Here is a 23,569-nt window from a genome sequence, read left to right on the forward strand (position 1 = left end):
AAGATGACGTGCCTTTAGTTTCATTGCGGGATAGGCCTACTAATGACAATGGTGAAGATGATGTGCCTTTAGCTTCTTTGCGGGATAGGCCTACTAATGACAATGGTGAAGATAATGTGCCTTTAGCAGCGTTGCAGGATAGGCCTACTAATGGCAATGGTGAAGATGATGTGCCTTTAGCTTCTTTGCAGGATAGGCCTACTAATGGCAATGGTGAAGATGATGTGCCTTTAGCTTCTTTGCGGGATAGGCCTACTAATGACAATGGTGAAGATAATGTGCCTTTAGCAGCTTTGCAGGATAGGCCTACTAATGACAATGTTAGTAATGAAGGTTTGTACTTAATGGATACAAATGACGATCCAAACCTAGACCCAGATTATTTTCCATCATGTGACATTGGGTCATGTAGTGAACCAGTTTACGGCATTTGTGACGACTGCAACTACGTTATCTGTAAAGAACATTTAACTTTGGCTTCTTGTGATAATGGGCATAACATTGTAAACAATAGGCCTACATCATGTACGTCTAACAGCAATACCGATAGTCAGCTTAAACCTATAAATCCTAGGGAAGAACAACACAACCATTGCGAAATTGGTGAGTGTAATAAAGAACTCTATGCAGCTTGTCCACTATGCTATCGTTTTCTTTGTTATGATCACCTTGATAACAGTTCGTGTGTTAATGACCACCAGCTCGAAGAAATTGGTACAGGAGTTGTAAACCTAACAGAAACTCCAAAAACAGTTAGTCCTATGAAAAAAACTACGCCAAATCCTACAGTTTATTTTGATCCAGAAACATATGAAGTTGATGGAAACTCAAAAGAAGGTGCCAGTGTAATTGTTGCTCAAAACAAGCGGAAAACGAAGATAAATAAAAAGAAGATTGCAAAAGAGCTGAGAAATAAAGGTGAACAATATGTGAGTGTTGCTAGCAAAAAGACTGTTCCAGCCAGAAATGTACTACGAGAAAGGTGTAATGGGGAAGTGTGCAAGAAATATGCGCGTAAATGTTCTGACATTTCTGACGAAGAAAGGCAAACAATTTTGAAGGATTTCTACGGAACTGGAAGCCTTCAAATACAGAGGGAGTACATAGTAAGATACGTGAAACAAATACCGACCAAGAAAAAAACAGCTAACAAAGAACATTCAAGAAGAACAAATACGTTTGTATACCTTTTGCCCAAACAAGGCAGTAATATTACTGTGTGTAAAAAGTTCTTTTTAAGCACACTATGTGTGTCAGAGAAGACCGTCCGTACAGCCATGTTAAAGGTAAAAGAATCTGGTGTTTTAGAAAAAGAAAATAGAGGTGGTCGTTCAACAACTTTAAAAACCCAAGACACAACTGTCCGTAATGCAATTGCACACCACATTAATCGTTTCCCACGTGTGGAGTCGCACTACTGTCGAGCATCAACGTCCAAGGAATATTTGCATCCTGATTTAAGTCTTCTAAAAATGGTTGAAATGTTTAACCGGGAAAATGAAAGTAAAGGTAATAATATCAGGACCAGCTACTACACATACTCAGATGTTTACAGAAAAATGAATCTTGGGTTTCATCACCCTAAAAAAGACCAATGTGGACTTTGTAGTACGTACAGAAGTGGGGACCAAAACAAGAAAGCCGAGCTTGAATCACGCTACCAAGCCCATATTGCTGAGAAGAAAGCTGTAAGGGAATGGAAAACCCATATTAAGGATCGTCTGGTTGATGAGAAATGTGTTTGTGCAACCTTTGATTTGCAGCAAATTATCCTGCTCCCTATTGCTCCTGACAGTAAGCTTTTCTACCATAGAAGGCTTACTAATTTTAACTTGACAATTTACGACATCGCCAGCAGTGAATGCTCTTGTTACGTGTGGCATGAGGGCTTAGGCCGAAGAGGATCCTGTGAGATTGCGTCGTGCCTCCATAACTACCTAACTGAACTCGATAACAAGAAAGTTGAAGAAGTATTTTTATTCTCGGACGGGTGCTGTGGTCAGAATAAAAATTCAGCCATAGCTGCAATGCTGCTTCACTTTGTAAGTACTTCAAAAAATGTAAGATTTATATCGCTGAGATTTTTTGAGCCATACCATGGCCAAAACGAAGGCGATTCAGCGCATAGTGCAATAAGCTCAGCATTAGGTACTGCTGGCAAAGTGTGTGTGCCTTCTGAACTGAAATCTATTATACGTCTAGCACGTAGAAGACAACCATACGTTGTGCACAGTATGGATAATTCTGATTTTTTTGATTTTATGAGTCTTGCCAAAAAGCTAAGGATCCTCACTGTGAGAAAAGACGATGAAGGGGAAAATGTGAACTGGCCTAGCATGGTCGAATACATGGTTTTGAAGAATGAGCCTTATAAAATATTTTTCAAAACAAGCCATGTTGTCAGTTTGTACAGCAGTTTGACTGTGCCAAGAAGTGACATTGATCCCAGTTCTAAGCCAAGCAGACTTTACAAGAAGAACGAGCCAAAATTAAAGAAGGAAAAATACAATGATTTGATGGGGCTCTGCAGTGGTCCAACGCCTATTGTACAAGGCGAAGACAATGTACTGTTCTACAAAAACTTGCGTCATGAGTAAAACAATGAAAAAAACTGTTACTACTGTGATTAGCAGATGGTGAATTTGTTACCTTTAGTCTTTTAGTATTTTGTATTTTTTACTATACTGATGCCTAATATTTTATTTTCACATGACATAATTTGAATTTCTGTCTGTAATGAATTTGTTGTAATGGTAGGCTACTTCAATTCTCATTTCAGCAAAATGTTAATTTCATATAGGCCTATTTTGTATTTTTGTAGTAGGCTAGAGCTGATTTCTACATGAAATAATTTTAATTTCTGTCTGTAATGAACTTTTTGTTGCCCTAATAGGCTAACTTGCCGGTACTTCAATTTTCATTTAGGTAAAATGTTAATTTAATGTAGGCCTAGGCCTATTTTGTATTTTTGTAGTAGGCTAAAGCTGATTTTCACATGACATAATTTGAATTTCTGTCTGTAATGAATTTGTTGTTAATAGGCTACACTATTTTACATTATGGTAAAATGTTAATTTATGATTTTAGTTGTAGTTAAGACTAGTGTCTACGTTGGTTTTCACGTGGCAAAATCATGTTTTTTATAGTTCTATACTTAATAAATTTAATTGGAACATGATATTTTTCCTTTCTTATTCATTAACTTTTAACCAATTTAGTGCATAATATGTAATAACAAGGTTAATTTTACAAATAATGAGGAAAGTTTACATAGGCTATAGCTTTAAAATTATTGAGTGTAACTGGTTATTTGAATTTTTTTGTTTGAGACATACAGGCGTATCTACTTTGACTTGATGTAATTACGAAATTAATAATGATAACAACATATTAACTGGTGTAAACTGATGCCCATACCCTTTGGTATCATCTGTGAAAATTTCATTGTCCTAGGTTGCTTATATCTATAATTACAACGCCAAAAGTAAGTACATGTTCTGAAACCACCTAAAAAACTGTTCTCCTGAAAAGTTGCCATTTTGCAGTTACGCCCTTATGTCTATTGACCGACGATATAATGGCTGATTACAAAGAAAGTTATTTATTTTAATCTTGAAATCCTTATCATAGGTTGTGTTCCCAACTTTGAGGTATCATTAAAACTCAGAGAAGGTGCCAAACCAGTATACCATCGAGAGCGTGACGTTCCATACGCACTTAAAGAAAAAGTTAACGCATCGAATTCCTTGGTCATGTTGTTGAACACAACAGGATTCTAAAATCACCAGAGAAGATCAATGCTATTATCAAAATGAAACAGCCCACATCCATCGAAGAAGTTAGAAGATTCTTAGGAATGGTAACATACTATTCACGGTTCATTCCTAATCTCTCAACCCTCACTGCGCCACTGCAACAACTTCTAGTAAAAAATGCTAAGTTTAATATAAAGGGCCACATAAAGGATAAACACCTTCTGTTGATATTGTTCAGAGATGGAGTCTTTCAGTTTGTGTATAAAGTCCTTGTATGAGTAACCATTGAACAGTGTTCTTGTAGAGGATTGGTAGTAGGCTACTACTATGACAGTAGCTTTAGTCTTCCGTTGAAAGTTGACTATGTTGGCAGCAAATTGTTCCAGTGGTACTCCATCCCGCACACAACCCATTGGTGAGCAAATCAGCTTATTAAAGGATCGCCTGGTAAAGTCAGTTGTTAGTTCTTGGAAAGCAGCATTGTATACTTCTGTTTTTGGTTTATCACAGTATTTTGGTTTTGTCACTAAGCCGTAGACAGAGGATCCGTTGGTTTTCTGGTAAACCAAATGTTCATCACAGTAGTCACTCTTGGTAGGCCTGCCAAACCTTTCTCTGAATTTCACAGCAACTCCCGCCGTCATATTCCTTTCACTTGTCAGATCTGCCGATATACAGTGGGAGAAGGCTTGGTTTCTGGCTTGACCAGAAATTAAACTGGGATCACCATATAGCCCAGATTTGCACCAAATTATCTCGAGTGATCTTCCTCCTCAGAAAGCTACGTCATGTGGTCACTGAGCAGTACCTTGTTACTGTTTATTTCTCGCTGTTCCACAGCCATATCTTGTATGGTATACTCATTTGGGGTCACACTCCCGCATGCAGTAGATTGTTGATACTCCAAAAGGAGGCGTTGAGAGTGATAACCTCTACTGAAATAACAGGCAAAGATTTTACTCATAGGCCTATCTTTCAACGTCTCGGCATACTGACTGTTTATGGACAATATGTCCTCAATTGTCTGATACACGTACGCCAGAACATCTCTAAGTATGGAAGAAGACAAGATATACATCAGCATAACACCAGGAACGCTAGAAACCTCGACACCCCTCAATGCAGACTGTCCAAATCCCTGAATAGCTTCCCAGTGACCGCAATTAAACTCTACAATAGTCTGCCTGAAGAAGTCAGAAGTATGGATGTGGCTGGGTTTAAAACCTCAGTGAAGGAAAAACTTCAAAATAGGCCTATTTACACATTTAAAGAATTAGATGACGTGCCACTTTTTTAACTCGCCGCCATCTCAGTTACTTTTTAAAATAAATTTGACGCAGTCCATCCGGAATCCCGGTCAGAGACGAAGCCTTCAAGTATTCAAGTAAGTATTCAAGTAACACCATTTGATCCAGCTTTACCTGTTCAACTTGCCTGTGATGCTAGTCCTCAAGGTGTTGCAGGAATACTCTCTCACATCGACCCTTCAGGAGTTGAACGTCCTATTGCTTTTGGGTCCAGATCTCTGACAAAAGCTGAACAAAACTACTCACAACTAGACCGTGAAGCTTTGGCCATAATTTTTAGTGTGGGACATTTTCATCAATACCTGTTTGCAAGACTGTTGAGTGCAATTTAATATTTGCCACATGTCTGTTTTTAATGTTATACTTCAATGATGAATACCAGATGGTTAAATTGTTAAATGTGTTGTTAAAAACAATAATAGTTTTTAATCTATGTCTTCTTTAGTTGGTTCAATTAAAAGTGTTGAGTTTAATAATTCAGTTTGCCCTTTTATTTTATTGAGCTAGGTATTTTAATTTAGTGTCCAGGGAAAACACATATTTACAGGTTATGGGCCCAGGGCTGTTTAAATACGGAATTTGTTAATATTTTTTTACCTGGCTAATGAAATTGAATTAATATGGCAACTGAACATGAAAAGTATCGAATACCATTGTTGGATGGAACCAATTTCAGCAATTGGAAATTTAGAATTGAAACTCTGCTGGAGGAATTAGAATTATTATCTTTTGTAAAGGAATCTTATGTTACCAAAGTTGAATTTCTGGATAAAGACACAGATGAACAACGAGAGAGGAAGGAAGCAAGGTTGTTGGAATTAGCGAAACAAGATCGAAAGTGCAAGTCGCAGATTATACAGCGTATTGCCGACAGCCATTTGGAATATGCAAAAGACAAGGCAACTGCTTTTGAACTATGGCAATCTCTCTGCAACACTTTTGAAAGGAAAGGAATAGCTAGCCAACTTCTACTAAGGAAGCAGTTACTAACAATGAAGTTTGATGCGAAGAATGATGTTTTAAATCGTCACTTTCTGAAATTTGACAAAGTCATAAGAGAGTTACGTTCTACAGGAGCAACTGTCGAGGAATCTGACATTGTTTGTCATCTACTACTGACCATGCCCAAAGAATATGACGTCGTTGTCACGGCCATAGAGACTCTTTCAATGAAGGACTTATCTCTAAGCTTTGTGAAGGTCAGACTGCTGGAAGAGGAGACAAAGAGGAGGGGCGTTGGAAAAATTGAATTTGATTGTACATCACCTCCTACTGCCTTCCAGTCTCAACCAGGGAAAAAGAAAAATTTTCCAGGAAATCAAGGAACTTCTGGCAACTCGTTCAGTTTCACTTGTCACAGATGCGGAAAGCTTGGACACAAACGAGCTAACTGCAGAGTCAAATTACCACAGAACCCAGCAAAGAAAAATAATTCTGCGAACGTGGTCGACACCAAACAGGAAGATGCCGCATTTTGTTTTGGAGCATCAAGTGAAGACTGTTCAGCAGATACCATAAATTGGATATTAGACTCTGGAGCAACAGAACATCTGGTTAACAGTAATGAGGTATGTCTCTCTAACTTTAAGAAATTAGAACAGCCTATTAAAATCAAAGTAGCCAAGTCTGGAACTTATCTTGAAGCAAAATGTAAAGGGGAATTGTATGTCACTAGTGTTGTTGAAGGGAAGGAAATTAAAATAACAATCAAAGATGTTTTATCTGTACCTGGAATTAGTTACAATTTACTTTCAGTAAGAAAATTGGAAATGAATGGTTTTTGTGTTATCTTTCAAAATTCATGTGGCTTGATTAAGAAAGATAATCAAACTGTTGCGGTTGCAAAAAGAAACAATTCTCAGTTATATATGTTAAATTTTTTGCAACAAAAAGCTTTGTCAGCTTCTTCATCTGAAACAGAAATGAAACTGTGGCATGACAGGCTTGGTCATTTGAGCTATGGTTGTATTAAAAGTCTCAGGTCGCAGGTAGATGGGATGGAGTTGAATACTTCAACATTACCCTTAGAAAAGTGTTCAAAGTGTGTTGAAGGGAAACAATCAAATAGGACAACTGTAATGTAGACTGTCTATCAAGAGCTCCAATCGAATCATCATCACACGCAGAAAGATCAATCAATGCAGAAGTAAATCAAATATGTGAATCATCAATTGAAGTAATTTCAAAATTTAATCTCACACATGAAACAATCCAAGAGGAAACCAGAAATGATCCAAATTTGTCAAAATTACTGAAAGAACTGCGTCAGAATCAATCAGAAGACTCAGAATTTACCATTTCTGATGACATCATCTTCCGCGGTTCTCGAGTTGTTATACCAGTAAGTCTTCAAGACTCCGTCCTTCAAGAACTTCACTACACACACATCGGATCGACAAAGATGAAACAACTTGCCCGCCGTTATGTGTATTGGAGATCCATTGGCAAAGACATCGAAAGAGTTGTACGAGCATGTCCAGCATGTGCTTCTACCAGACATAGTCCACCCAAAGCTCCCTTACACCCTTGGGAGGAACCTGAAGGTAACTGGCAGAGAGTAGGCCTACACTTTGACTATGCTGGTCCCTTCCAGAACCACCACTTCCTAGTCATTGTGGATGCCAAATCTAAATGGGCTGAAGTAGAAGTATGTTCATCTGCTCCAACTTCATCATCAACCATAGAGATGCTTCAGAATGTATTCTCACACTACGGCTTCCCAGACGTAATGGTATCGGACAACGCTGCGATTTTTACTAGCGACACATTTCACCAGTTCTGCAAAGAAGGAGGAATTTTTCAAAAATTTATAGCACCGGGACATCCAGCGACCAACGGGTTGGCTGAAAGAAACATTCAGACCCTCAAAAATCGACTTTTTACCATGATTGATGAACCTTTCACAATGAAACAAAAGGTTAGGGAAATACTCTTCAGATATCGAGCTACACCCTTGGCCAGCGGGAAGACACCTTCAGAACTTTTTCTCAACAGACAAATTAGTATCAAACTTGATGCGTTAAAACCGCCAAAACATCAAAAATCCTCAATTCGACACACCAAAGCAAGACAGTACAAAGTAGGAGACAGAGTCCAAGCACGGTACTACTCGAACAACAAAAATCTGTGGAAACCAGGAACCATCAATAAGAAGTACGGACTCTTACACTACCTGATTAGACTAGACAGTGGATATATATATTAAAAGACACATCGACCAACTACGACTTACTGAAATACCATCAAAGACTGTCAAATTTGCTCCCACAGTACAAGAAGCTACTTCGGAAGAACCAGGACCACATCATCCATTTGAAGACCTCATCACCATCCCTACTGAACAACCACCGCCACAAATCAATGAACAACCTAATGAACAACCTCAACATGAGACAGGAAACGAAAGTCCAGTGCTGCGCAGATCCAACAGAACACATCGCCAGCCTGAATATTTGAAAGACTTTGTCAGGTCTTAATTTTGTTGTTCTTTTTTAAGCGTGGGAGAATTATAGTATATCAACTTGTTCTATGTTGGCAATAAGTAAAAAATAAATCATATGTTATTATTAATAATTAAAGTGTAAATAAGTTAACAATATTACAATACAGTAATAATACTGTAGTTACAATACAGTGATAATTAGTAGTATTTATAGTCCGAGAACCGAGAACCTTGAAAGGCTAGATTTACCTCTATACTCGGATTTGAGGAAATATCCGGACAAATTTTTCATGTACTCATGAATGAGTGTTAGATTATTGATATTAGACATTTTTGTATCAATAAATCTTTCCAAATGAATCAACCTTTTCAATTAATAACATCAACTAATACGCGTGCATAAACAAGGCCACGACACAAATGATCAAACTTGTGGCGAATGCGGAAAACTCTTTAAAAGCAAAAAAGGATTATCTCTCCATATTTCAAAGAGCCACCACAGTAAACATCGTGATATAATTCTAAACAAGTATCGTCCAGAAAGCTCAAAAACACAGCCTCCAGACAAATTGGATGATAAAACAAACAATATGTCAAGCAAAGTAAATAGCGAAAGTGATCGCATAAACAAGGATCTCAATTCTTGACACACTTTGAGTTATTCTCTGAAAATTTTGATAAGTTTTCCAAGTTTTTATCTCACGCTTTACACAATCTTCCTGGGCCTAAACATCCTTCTTACAGGTTTTATAAATTAAGGAAAAAGAAAAAAGACTATCCTCAAAATAGTAATTATAAGAAATCATCCAACCCAGAAAGGAAAACTAAAAACGAAAGGAAAAAGAGAAAAGAAAAGTATGAATATGATCTGATCCAATTTGAATACTATAATAGGCGTAGGAAAGCTGTGAGAAGGATAATCGGAGACGGTAATAAAGGATGTGAAATTGATCTAAAAACATTACAAGAAGGTTTTACCACACGTTTCTCTAATCCAAATGAAAATATGAAAATGTCATTTAACAATGTGGAAGACTAAATAGTGAAAGACTTAGATTCGCATTATAATCAAAAAATTACTGTAGAAGAAGTCGTGAGAGCAATAAATGCAATAAAAATTGACACTTCTCCGGGACCTGACAATATATTAATGAGAATTGTAAAACTTAGGCCTACCGCACACGAGAGACTTTTTGTCGGCCGACTGTTGGCCATCTGTCTTGCTGGAGTCGGGTGGACAATCGAAAAGTCGTCAAGACTGTTTGGTCGTTGACTATGGGTGTGCACACGCCACGACTGTTTAGTCGTCTTTCGAGTGTCAAAAGGATGTATATGATAGAAACCGCTGTATATAACGTCCACGTACGTTACTGACAAGATTTCGTGCAAGAAAACTTAAGAGAAAATACTGGGTGCATCTAATTTATAGTCCGAGAACCGAGAACCTTGAAAGGCTAGATTTACCTCTATACTTGGATTTGAGGAAATATCCGGACAAATTTTTCATGTACTCATGAATGAGTGTTGATTTTTTGACCAATTGCTAACACCCCGGCTTCAAATACCTCATCCCATAACTTTTAAGGAATAAGCTGTAACCGTAGGTCTCATGGTGAGACCTGGTTCCGGGACCGATTTACTTTTTCGTTTTGATGTCCGCAGAGGCCAAAAACACCATCCGTTCAAATTCACACACACATGTATATATTTGTCCGTTAGCACGATAAATCGAAAAAAATTACCCGATTTTGATTCAATTTGGTACAAACGTGTAAATCTACATGTATTTTATTCGAATGAGTTCGCAAACCAGCATGACTATGGGAACGGGGGAGAAGATTCAAGATGGTGGGAAGTACAAAGTTGACTAAATGTGGTACTTGTAATAAAAATGTTACCAAAAATAGTAGAGCACTCTCGTGTGGTGGTAAATGTTGTTTATGGTTTCACAGTGACTGTATCGGTGTAAATGATGAAGAATATAACTGTTTTCTAACTCTGGGAAATAAAGCTATTTGGATGTGTGATACTTGTAGGCAACATAACCTTCAAAGTCGTGAAGGTAAGAGTGTTCAGGTTCAGACAACTACTATTTTTACTGACGAAGATCTTTCTGTTAAAGATCAAATAAAACTGCTGACGGATCAAATCTTCACAATGAGTTTAAATCAAAAAGAGTTAAGTGAACAACAAGCCTTAATGAGAAAGGAAAATGAAGAACTGCGATCTGCTATTGATTGCCAAGCTAATGCCATTAGTGAACTTTTAACCTATGACAAGGGCTCTAAGCCTTCTTTTGCTATCAAACTTAAGTGTGGTTTAAGCAGTCAAGTATCGACAAATGAAATTACACCAGTGGATGATATAGGCCTAGGCCTAGAACCTAATGAGACCACTTCAATAAAAAGCGATGGTTTTGAAGTATTCGTGTCGAAGAAGAAAAGAAACGTCAATAGTAGAGAAGAACAACGTAGCAGCAGTAAAGTCAAAAGTATCAATAGGCCCAAGCCCATTTTTGGTACTAAAACCAGTGGTTCCCCTAAATTAAAGGCTGTGAGCAAGCGTTCTTGGGTGTTTGTTTCTAGGTTGGATGCTAGTGTGACAAAAGACAGTATTGAGTGTTACTTATCAGAGAACAGTATCAAGGACCATGTTTGTACCGAATTAAATACAAGATATGACACTTACAAATCCTTTAAAGTTGGAGTTAATGACTCTGAGCTTGAAACTGTCCTAGATCTAAATTTTTGGGAAGCAGGAGTTTTAGTGAAAGAGTACTTGTCAAGAAGACACTCAGCGAGAAACGCCTACAATACTAGGAACTTCGTGCCACGGAACTTGTCTGCAAATAAGGAGCCTTTAAACTTGAATGCTTATCATCAAGACTCGGGACCGTAGAACGAGAACAGTGTGAATCGTTTCAGAGTATTTTTAGTAGGCCTACATCTAACAGCTACGTAGCTAATACAAGTGGACAAATAGTAAAAGCTTTGTTCCTAAATGTTGAAGGTATTTCTGGTAAATCAAACTTTCTTAGCCTTATGACGAAACAACATGATTTAAGTATAATGTGTTTCAGTGAGCACTGGAAGAAGGATGACGCCATACAGTACGAGGTGATTGATGGATTTTTGCTGGCTGCAAGTTATTGTAGAAAAGAACATGTCAAAGGTGGTGTAGCTGTGTATCTCAGGGATAACCTATCTTACGAAGAAATAAATTTAAATTGGCTCTGTGAAGAATTGACATTTGAAGTAGCGGTGGTCAAACTTTTAAGTTTAAAGATAATAGTAGTTAGCCTATATCGATCGCCTCAAGGAGACCCTAACCTCTTTTTGGATAAACTAGAAGTACTTTTAAACTGTCTATCGAATTTTAAGTGTGAAGTTTACATTGGCGGTGACTATAATGCACATTTTGACGTCACAACAGAACGCCCTACTGTTATTAAATTTAAAAATCTGTTAAAGGAATTTGGAATGACATATATTAACACTCTTGCAACTCGAGAAGATGCGTGTCTAGACAATGTCATAACAACCCACCAAACTCAAGATTACAATATGGATGTAGTAAATTGTTTTTTCTCTGACCATTCGGGTATTACTGTGACCCTAAACGTGGAACGACGTGCAGATACGCCCATCTCCAAAGTTTCCTATGGAAGAAATTTATCTAAAAAAAGACTCGATGTTTTGAGACAACACTTGTTTATGGTTGATTGGATGCAAATTCTCCATGGAGAGGAAGAAGCTGAGTCCGCTTTTAATAAGTTTTTTAAGGTTTTTTATGGTATTTTTGATGAAGTGTGTCCTCGTAAACCTCTGAGAAAACCTACTATTAACCGAAACGTGCCTAAATTGAACTGGTATACACCTCAGCTGGAACATCTAAAAAATACCATGATGGGCCTTCAGAACTATGTTCCTTGTTCAGCGAAGCAACTTAACCGAACTGGCATATAAGAAAAGCAAGCAAGTTTACAAGGAGGCAGTTAATAAAGCTAAACTTAATTACAATGCTGAATACATAGAATCGTCTGACAACAAGTCAAAGGCTGCTTGGACACTTGTAAATAATCTAAGAAGCAAGAGCGTCAAGTCACCAGAGATCCAGATTCCCCCAGAGGAGTTTAACTCGTACTACCTTTCAGCTGTTCAGGAGGCCAGAGACAGCATCATTCAACCCCAGACTACGGCGCTTGACTTCATGGAAAATTCACCTTTGCCTGAAGAAAACTTCAAATGGGAGGAAGTGTCATGTGCAAATGTGCTCAGTGTCGTGAAAAAAATGAAAAAATCTAAAAGTAAAGATATCTTTGATCTTTCTAATCATCTAGTCAAATGTGTAATCGAGTCCATTTTGCTTCCTCTAACCTTTTGTATTAATTTGTGTCTTAAACAGGGTATTTTTCCCTCTAAGCTTAAAATATCAAGAGTGGTCCCCCTGTATAAAAAAAGTGGTGAAAAATCTGTGCCAAAGAGTTACCGACCGATTTCTATAGTACCAGTTTTAGGCAAGGTTGTTGAACAAGTTGTAAAACTCCAGGTATGTACCTACTTTAATCAGCTGAGCCTAATTAGTGCTTCACAATTTGGCTATCAGATGGGTAACGAGTGCAGTTCTATCAATTGTTGATGATTTAATCAGTTGTTTTGAGGATCGAAGCCTTGCTCAGATCACTGCCTGCGACCTGAGCAAGGCATTTGATTGTGTCGACCATTTAGTTCTTTGTCAAAAGCTACAGTGTCTGGGTTTTCATGGCGTTCAGCTTGATTTCTTTAAGTCGTACCTGGAAGGTAGATTCCAAATTATAGATGTTGCTGGTAAAAAGTCATCTGCTTCTCATGTCAAATTTGGTGTACCACAAGGTTCTGTGTTAGGGCCTATTTTATTCCTTGTCATGGTAAATGATCTGCCGTCTACTATTAAGTCATCGAAAACCATCATGTTTGCTGACGACACATCTTTCCTTACAGTAAGTAAAGATTTGCCAACTGTGAATGGTATTGCTGATGAAACTCTTAATCAGGCTGTTACATGGTTCAGAGCTAATGGTTTTAAACTTAATGAATCAAAAACACAAAAGGCAATATACTCCTTAAATAGTAGACTAGCTTATTCAGATGAATTTGTTAAGTGCATTAAGTTACTAGGGGTGCAAATAGATTGTAACTTAACTTGGAATAGCCAAATAGATTTAGTTTGCAGTAAATTGTCAAAAGTTGTATATTTGTTAAAAACTTTAAAATTTTACGTTCCTGTTACTTATTTATTGTCTGTTTATTATGCTTTGTTTCATTCTTTGTTAGACTATGGTATTATTTTATGGGGAAACTCTGGCAGGATAACTGATGTTTTGTTGTTGCAAAAGAAAGCTATTAGGATAGTAACAAACTCAAAGAAAAAAGCTCACTGTAAACCTCTTTTTACTGAAACTGGTGTTATGACTGTTATCTGTTTGTACATTTTTAGGTTATTGTTATTTATAAAATCAAATGAATCAAGTCTTGTTTTTAATAATGACATCCATTCCTATAACACTAGAAGTAGTAGAAATGTTCATATTGATCAAGCTAGGTTAGCTAAAACTTTAAGAAGCCATTCATGTGTAGGTGTTAGACTTTTTAACCATTTGCCTTTAGATATAAGATAATTGCCTTTTCCTAGTTTTAAAAAAGCCATTCACCTTTTGCTAGTCAACAATCCTTCCTACTGTATTAAGGAGTATTATGAAAGATGTTTGAATCTGTGATACTGTTAATCGTTTTTGTAGGTAGCTGTGTTATTGTTATTCATATAGGCTAAATCTGTGATATTTAATTTTATAATTTTAATAATTGTAATTGACAAGGTCGTATGCACTGTAAATTTTGTGTTCTTAGACCAATAAATCTCTTGACTCTTGACTATGGGGGGTTTTATCGGGTAAAAATGGGGGTTTCCCATTTTGCAGAGCTAATTTTGCATCTAATTTTGCAGAGCTTGAAAAACAAATAATTTAGCATGCTAATTATTATCATAATGATTACAGGGAAATTCCAAAATATTTAAAGTTAAAATTTTCATGTCATTTATATGTAGAACAAGTAAACTGTTGTAGTTTGCTTGTTTATGGATGTATTTTGATAAAACTTGGCAAATATATTTATTTTATACTCAGCTATTAATGTTTTACTAAAACACACCCTGAATACCCTCCCTGTAGCAGCAAACCTAGGTACTTGTTTATCCTAATTTTATTGAAATAGATTAAATAAAAAATTAAATCAGGCAACTGGGAATTCACTTAGTCTGCAGGTTTGCTGCAGCGGGGTTATTTTTTTATTATGACCAAAAACTCTTTCAAAGTCTTTTTTATAAATAAGAGGGGACCGTGCCTCAACTTTATCGATCAACTTTCTCGTCCCTAAAAACACTTGCACTGGTGGTTGTCGAAGCCATAATAATAACAATAACAATAACACACAAATAATAATACTTATCATAATAACAATATTAATACACATGATTACAACGCACTCGACTGTCAGAAAGACAGACTTTTTAGTCGTCAGTGTGCGCGTTCAAACTTATCTCCATGCCTTTATCAATAAGACACGACAGTTGAGTCGGGGACCAGTTGGCGGGAAAATCGGTCAGCACCAAACTGCCCCGACTGTCTGCAGACAGTCTGCCAACTGTCTTGCTGCGGTCGGCCCGTGTGCGTGCTCAGATTTACCACTATGGGGCCGACTTTGACTACCGACTACGACTAAATAGTCGGCCGACAAAAAGTCTCTCGTTTGCGGTAGGCCTTAAGAAAGTAGCAAATATCCTCTGTTCAATTTATAACACAATACACCTTACAAACCAGATACCTTCATCATTTCAAAGAGCACGAACTATTTTAATTGATAAAGGTGGAGACAAAAAAGAGGTTAATAACTGGAGACCAATCACAATATGTTCTGTTTTAAGGAGGATATTAGAAAAAATATTGGACAAAAGACTAAAAGAATATAGGTATACAATTTAACCAGTTTCAAGGAGGTTTTTCTAATACCCCTGGTTCCCATCTTAATACAAGTATTCTAAATGAGGTATAGAGATCAGCAAAATCAAAGAAAACCGACTGCTGTATTATGTTTCTGGATATTGAGAAAGCGTACGACAATATCGGCCATAACTACTTATCCTCAGTCTTGCAGGAGCTACCTATTCCTAGGAAACTGATTGAAAAAATAATTAAACTCCAAATAGGCAATGTTACAAAAGTTGAAACTCATAGAGGGAAAACAAAGGACATCAAAATACAAAGGGGTGTAATGCAGGGATCTCCATTGTCACCCACTTTGTATAACCTATGTATTGACCATATCCTCTCTGAAATATCACAACATGCCGTAAGTGAGGAGTTAGGGTATAAGCTATGCAAGGACATGCCTTCTCTAAGTATTCTAGGATTCGCTGATGATACCATTTTAATTGGTAAGAATAGAGAAAGTGCTCTTGTATTATTCGATTTGATTTGTGACTTCTTCAGAGAAATTGGATTAACTATAAATATATCAAAAACTAAAATTATTAACATTGAAAAAGGTAGATTACAAGAGGAAAACTTCCAAGTATGTTCAAAAGAAATAAAATCTATAACATTTAATGAAAAAATTAAATACTTAGGAGTAAATTTTTCTGAAAGCATAGTATTTGACTCTGAAAAAACAATTAGTTCATTGATAAACAAAATTGAAAAATTAACATGTTCTCCTTTTTTAAGGTCTGAACAAAAAATGTATGTATTGAATCATAATATTTGGCCATCTTTAATATATCCTTTTCAAACCGCACCAATTAAGAAAATTACAATGAAATTCTTTGGCGATGTTGATAAAGTGATAAGATCAACAACAAAGGAAATCTTAGATCTTCCAAATGATATGCCAAATTCTATGTTTTATACAAGTACTAAAAACAAAGGGATTGGGTTATGTAAATCAATGTGGGAATCATCAATCCAACATATAAACATATGTCGCGTATTAAAACAAACGGGAAACCCCTACTTACTTAATATTCGTCAATTTGACGAAGAAATTAGGTTTTGTCTGGAAAAATTGAATTTAAGTATTGAATTTATCGAATCAAAACCCAAGATACTGCGAGAAACCTTACGAGACTTAGAGTATCAAAATTGGTGTAAACTTCCATACAAAGGGAATGGGGTGGTTCTTTTCAAAGAATGTAACAAGATCAATACAAATTTGGCTAGAGGGTGTGGCCTCACAGAAGCTGAGTTCAAACAATACTTGAAAATGGTCGGAGACGTTATTCCTCTTAGAAGTCTTCATGGGAGATCCAGGGACGGGAACCAGTGCAGGCATTGTCCTGTATCTGAGAAATTTATTCTTGAAACTCTTGCCCACGTCCTTGGAAAGTGCCCATTTAGTAGTCTTCTACGAAATACCCGCCACCACACCATCAGAAAAATCATAACTGATCAATTCAGAAAGAAAAGTTACGAGGTCTATTAAGAGGTCACGGCTATAGAAGAAGAGGGCTCTGTGAGGCGGAGTGACATCATTGTTATAGACAAGGAGAAAGATTTCGGTCTCATTATAGACCCAACAGTTCGTCTTGAGACAAATGAAAATCAGCCACAGGAAGTCCATGAAGAAAAAGTAAATATTTATAAGAAAACTATCCCCTATTATTCAGAGAAATATAAAATATCAAAATTCGAAGTATATGGACTACTCATTGGATCAAGAGGAACAATTCCTCAACAAGTTGAGAAATTTTGGAAGAAATTCAATTTGGAAAATCAAGTGCTATATTTAATATCTTTAACAGCCATAAAATTTTCTATTAATATTATAAGAAACCACCTATATAACAATTATCATAATTAGGTTTAAACAAACTTGCAAAATTTAATGTAATATTATTCTTTGTTCTACAGCAGACTACAATGTGTAGTAAGATTTCAATTTTTAAAATAAATTTGAATTTATATATGCCAAATTTGGCTGTGATATATTTTTTAGTTTTAAAGTTATAAAGTCGTCCTAAGACTAAATTATTCCCCTGTGTATATAAGCCTATACAAATTTTAAGAAATAGTATTTTTTGCCTCTGGGGGCATAAAAATGAAAAGAGTATTTATATTTTATATCTAGAGCTTTTTAAATTATATTTTACTGTTACAGAATGATCTTTCAATAGATCATTTGTTCCATGCACCAAAAACGGTGTGTGGTTGTCTGCAAGAAACGTTAAGGCCCAAGATGTATGGAGTATAAGAGGTTTTTTTTATGTCTTTGGACGCTAGGCACGAACCTAGGATTGTTTTTCACATTACTTCAGGCTAGACCTATGGGTTGCGGCAGTATCACCACTAGACCAGCTCGCTCCCCCGGAGTATAAGAGGTGGGCCAGACTCAAGGCTACTGAAAAAGAGGTTGTCTCAGACTCACGTATAACGTCACACGCCGACCCGAACAGTGCTGCTTTTAATTCACACAGCTGACACCTGTCAAATTTATTGTTATTGTTGTTTGTTTTTGTGTAAGTTCTGTGCAATGAAGTAAACTTTTCTTGTTTAATTTGATACTTTTAGTCAAGTAAAATGATTGAAATGCCTCGTGAGTGATGTTCTAATGCAATCTGTATCAATTGCCAGATAAAAACTGATGAACTACTAGTTCATGATTGAATATTCAATCATAGTGACAGGCTTAATATATTTGATCAAAGATTCCCTAAGGTAAGGACAAAGAACTATGAAAATAATGGGCACACTGCTGTAAACGAGAGACTAAATCATTTACTACTTGTGATTAGTGATTAGTTTAAAACAGTTAACTGTCGATGATTACAAACGTGATTTTAAACTTAACTGTTAAATTTAGTCCTAGAGATGAGGGTTCTTTAGCTAGGTATATTTCTATCTGTCAAACCTTGTTTTCAAGCAAAGAGGTACTGTAAGCATCATAACTAAATATTAAGATTGAGAAATCTGAAAAATACATAGGCAAAACATAAAAACGTTTTGACACTGACTAAAGGATACGTAAACACTAGAGGGCGGGAGTGTGGCGTTATTCTTGCCGATCTAATCGCTGCACAGTCTCGCTTCTGCCTTTGGATGAGAAACAGCTCTCTGTTTAAATATAAAATCACCTTATCCGACTAGCTTTTTAATCTGTTCTTTGAGATAAGCTATTGCATTGGATGATGTATTATCTATATATAAAGCCAAAAGTACCCATGAACTTTTGAGAAAACTACAAGTCACACCCCCATAAACCATATACTTAAAATGTTCGTCATGACGAGAAACCGTGCGCAAAACTATTAATTGCTTTCCAAAGGGAACTTTCTATATACCTAATGTTAAAAATACCTCAGCTGTATTCATTTGTATGTTATTCTTTCAATTTATTACCTTATTAAAATTAGGTGAGATTATTTGTTTGTATTACTATATTCTGTTTTGTTTATTTCAGCTTAACCTAACCAATCAATAGTTTTATTAATACTTATGAAGTCAAACGGGGTGAAGCCCGTGGCTAACAACTAGTGATTATTTAACACACTTGATACATTGCCATATTTTCATTACAGCTTTAAGTGTCTATGCTTGAAATTATGACAAGTTATTCTTCTTGTTGCTCTTGTTGTTGAAAGTTTAAACATACGCTGACAGATGAAAAAGCTCCGGCTTAAGAAGGATCCTCTTTGGGGCTAAATTTAAATTTAACAGTTCAGCTTTCAAATCTCGTTCATAATTGTCATCAGTACAAATTCAGAACAAGTTACGGAGGTATGAGGATTAAATTAATGATCTGCCCGTTTGCAGCAGTAAGCCTAATGTTTGTAGGCCTATAGTTTTTCGCCCTCAGGAAAACGATGATAATCTTTTTAGGTCTATCACTATGTAACTTAAGGGTTTACATTTAACTGGGACTGCAACAGCACATTGCTCACCAGGCATGTCAACCACACTAGTTAAATTAAAACTAAGAACGAAAGAAGAAAAGAATATAAAGCAGGAAAAAAATCAAACAAGAAAGACAATTAAAAATGTAAAAGTAAAAGAATATAAAACAAAAGGAATAAAACCAGGGAGAAAATTAATAAATCAAACACAAAACAAACAACAATAACAACAAATTTGACAGGTGTCAGCTATGTGAATTAAAAGCAGCACTGTCCGGGTCGGATGGGTGACGTTATGCACGTTTGAGGCAACCTCTTTATCATTAGCTTTCTCCCCCCTCGCCCATCACCTATCCGTGACAGTCCTCAATCTGCTACTCACAAATTACAAATTGATTTATTTAATTGTATTAATTGTATTGTAGGTATCAGTTGTATTGTTATTAATTGTATTTTATTTGTTGGTATGACCATTGAATAATTTAAATTCTAATTCAATTATTAGATAGGTCTTCTTAGTTTTAAAAAATCAACCCTACCTTATTAAAATGATAAAATATAATAAAAATATAAATTAAATTTATGAACAATTTGGATGCTTTCAGTATTAATTGTTATGGTAAACTTACGTCATTTACATAGTAAGACTGCATTTACTAATATTAATTAAAAACAAATCACATTTCAACCAAGCCACACCATCCTAAATCCTGTATGAAAAAGGCCTTAGTAAAGTTACATGTCCTAACAATGTCACACTGTGAGGGAGTGGCTGCTGGGTATGCAGTGATGTCATCAGTATGGCCAACCTCTTATACTCCAATCATCTTGGCTAAGACCTATGTTCACCTTTGATAACTTTCTTGATGTATGGGTCAAGGTTTATAGTGAATGGCAAGAAGATGCGGAGATCAGCGATGAGTAGACTAGACCGGTGGAATGTAAGAAAGATGTCAAATTTCCGCTCGTCCCTGTCCAACTCCAGCAGAGGCTCAACTTCCTTGGATGTTGGGATCTGAGGCCGGATTCTGTGGGGAAGTACTAGTAACTATTCTGTGCAACTCCAAATTCTGTATTAGAGCTATGATAATTTTGTCATAACACCTGAATTATGTGATCAACTCTACCTACTTATAAGTATCTTGGTTATAAAAAAAACTAAGTAATTAAATTTTACTTAAATAAATAATAATATTTTACATTTGTAAGTAGGGGTCTGCGGTACAGAAAATGTAAGGTCGGTACGGTTCAGTACGGTACATTCTTTTGTACCTCGGTTTTCGGTACAAAATCGGTATGGTACGCGGTTACCATTATTAGAACGGATTTTTTCTCAGGATTGTTTTCGAAAGCCACTTAACGATAAAGCCACCTACCTACCAAGTTAAGATGGTGAGTGGCCAACATTTGTGAGATTAAAGCTTTACATATTTAACTTCGATACTTAAGATAAATCATATACATCATAAAGTGATTTTGAAATTAGGACAAGAATGCATAAAAAACAAACACGTTTATTAAAGTAGAGACGATATGACATGACAAACATATCATTAAAAATAAAAAAATACTTAATACAAAATTAATATATTGAAATAAAAATGTATAAATGTTAAATATGAATGAACACAGCAACAAAATTATCATTATCACATCATCACAAACCAGGTACCAGTAGTAAAAAATAAAAGAAACATATTAATCTAAACTGTACAAAAATATATGGTTGTGTGGAGTTAAAGAGTAATCTATTTGAAAATATCACAAAAAACAAATAAACTAAAAACGTCCTCTTTTAAAATCATCTAATTATAAATATAAATCTACTTTAAAAAAATAAAAACACACACTTTATTTTAAATAATTTAACATTTGTTAGCCCTTGATGTGAATAAATAATTAATTATACACTCTACTCATATTAAAAAACTCACATACTGGTACCACAAACATAGCTATTGGGTGAGCCCTTTGTTCAATTTATTATTGTATAGATTATATATTGTAACCTGACATATCCAATGTATTCAAAAGAATATCTAATGGAAATAAAGATCTTATCTTATCTTAGAATTTGGCATAATATAACATCATTATTGTAACTGAAACCACAAAAGATTAAATCCTCAAAAAATTAACACTAAAACAAAAAATAAGTTGTGGAAATAAATGTTACACAATATTATTTAATTAATAAGTAAACAAATAGAGAATAATAGTTGCAACAAAAATATAAAACATGGAATAAAGAATATAGATTAAATCTAACGATACCTTGCTGACGATTGGTCAGATTGGAATCTGACGATTGGTCTTTGCTAATAACCATAGCAAATAAAAATATAAAATTGCTTTGCTGATCTTGAACGGGTATCACTAATCAGCTGTAGATCTTTTGAAAGACGAAACAAGTCAAACAAGGTTACGAAATTTAAATACAAACAATACAAAATTTTAAATATTTTAACATTTGTTAAGCTTTGATGTGGGTGTTATTAGTATTACTCATCTCACTCAAAAAATCCTTAATCCATCTAGGCCTAAACATGTAACCATTAACCATAGTCTACCATTCTAAATGAGGAGAAGCATCTGTAAAATTATCAAACAAAATAAGTTAAGCAGGAAAAATCTAATGATAAATGATATATCACAAACAGAATTAACCGCTATGCAAATAAAAAATTAACACTTCAACAAAATATATAGGTCTAAAATGCAATAAAAAATCAGTCTAACAATACAGTAGATCACAACCATAGAATCAGTCTAATGATAGATTACAACTATAAAATCAGTCTGGATCACAACCATAGTATAGGGTACACAGATATATACGGTTCGATGATTTGATTTTGAATATATCACTATTCCACTAGGCCTTATCAAATCACTAATCAGGGTTGGGCCTAAAATTGTATTGTACTGTATATATTCATACCATTTTTAAAATTAAACTGTAGGCAGAATATTTTAACCTATTTCAGTCTCAATATGAGATCATAATTGTCTGTGAGACCATTGGATGAAGGGGCAAATTCTGAAAAAATATACAGTCTTACGAAGGGAAAAGTCATTTTACACATATTTCAAATTCTCATGTAGAAATATGAGTTTTTTGGCGTTAGCAGGAAGGAGCCTTCGACGGCGACTGGTAATTATATTACCGGCAGAAGAAAACACTCTTTCCGATGAAACTTCAGTTGCAGGTATTGGCAGGTATTTTTTAACAATCGGGATTAGTTTTGAGAACCTCACTGAGTTGTCTGCCCACCAAATGGATCTTCCAAGATTGGTATGCAAGGCTCAGAGAAATATGTTTCAAGTTGAATACAACCTGGAAAAATAATGTAGATTAATTTTCAGAAAAATTTGTTTTATAAACATTAAACAAACATACTGGCAAACTAAAATAAGGAAATTGTTTGTAGGCCTAAACAAGGCTAGTATACGCTAAGTACAAATTGAAGTTTTTGTATTTTAATTTTAATTTCAATAGGCCCTAAAATATTTATTTTACTACATCAAAGCAAAATAAAATGTTATTTTTTAGTTTAATAAGCTAGATTACTTTAGTTAAGTTAGTTTAGTTAGAAAATGCAAGTACCCTATGAATCAATCAAGATATAACGCAAGGTAAGTTACAAAGTTATGAAAGCTCTGTGCCTAAAGTTTAATAATTTAATTTTTTGTGAGTTAGCATGTACAGTATTTTATTAACTTTCAAGGCTACAGCTAGCCTCCTAAGGTACACAATGAAAATTATAAGTTCTCGTTAGCAATGCTAATGAAATAAAATTACCTTGCGCTTGATCCTGGTGAAGACTTTGACCAGTGTTCTCTGCTTGCTTTGCAACATTTAAGAAGGCTGCCCAAACACTTGAGAGATTTCTTGATGATAAATCATCATTCTTTGTTGATTGTCCGGAGGGAATTTGTGTGGCATCATTTGTTCTAAGTTCCATTTTGATGGTTTCCCTGGCCGCATTTTTAACACAGGAATCTAAAACCGAATCCTTAAATCTTGGGTCCATTAACATGCATAGCTGATCCGGTAGCACTTGATCAAACATTGGGAATCTGGCTGACATTGCCTGTAATAAAGCTTTTGCTAACATAATTCCACTACTTTTTTTTTGTCAATG

General features: G+C 35.5%; 1 protein-coding gene across 6 annotated transcripts in view; it reads right to left on the reverse strand.

The window, feature by feature from the left end:
• Positions 1-23,569, reverse strand: part of LOC128982958 (kinase D-interacting substrate of 220 kDa B) — a 306,316-nt gene that overhangs the window by 96,540 nt on the left and 186,207 nt on the right. For all 6 annotated transcript variants that reach the window (XM_054402066.1, XM_054402065.1, XM_054402064.1 and 3 more), the window contains one exon: positions 20,274-20,452. In XM_054402066.1, coding sequence (XP_054258041.1) covers positions 20,274-20,452 — 179 coding nt within the window. The remainder of the gene's footprint in view (positions 1-20,273; positions 20,453-23,569) is intronic.

Source organism: Macrosteles quadrilineatus, unplaced genomic scaffold, assembly GCF_028750875.1.
Source record: "Macrosteles quadrilineatus isolate MER2022 unplaced genomic scaffold, UCM_ALF_1.0 Scaffold_1__1_contigs__length_201487025, whole genome shotgun sequence".
Lineage (NCBI taxonomy): Eukaryota > Metazoa > Arthropoda > Insecta > Hemiptera > Cicadellidae > Macrosteles > Macrosteles quadrilineatus.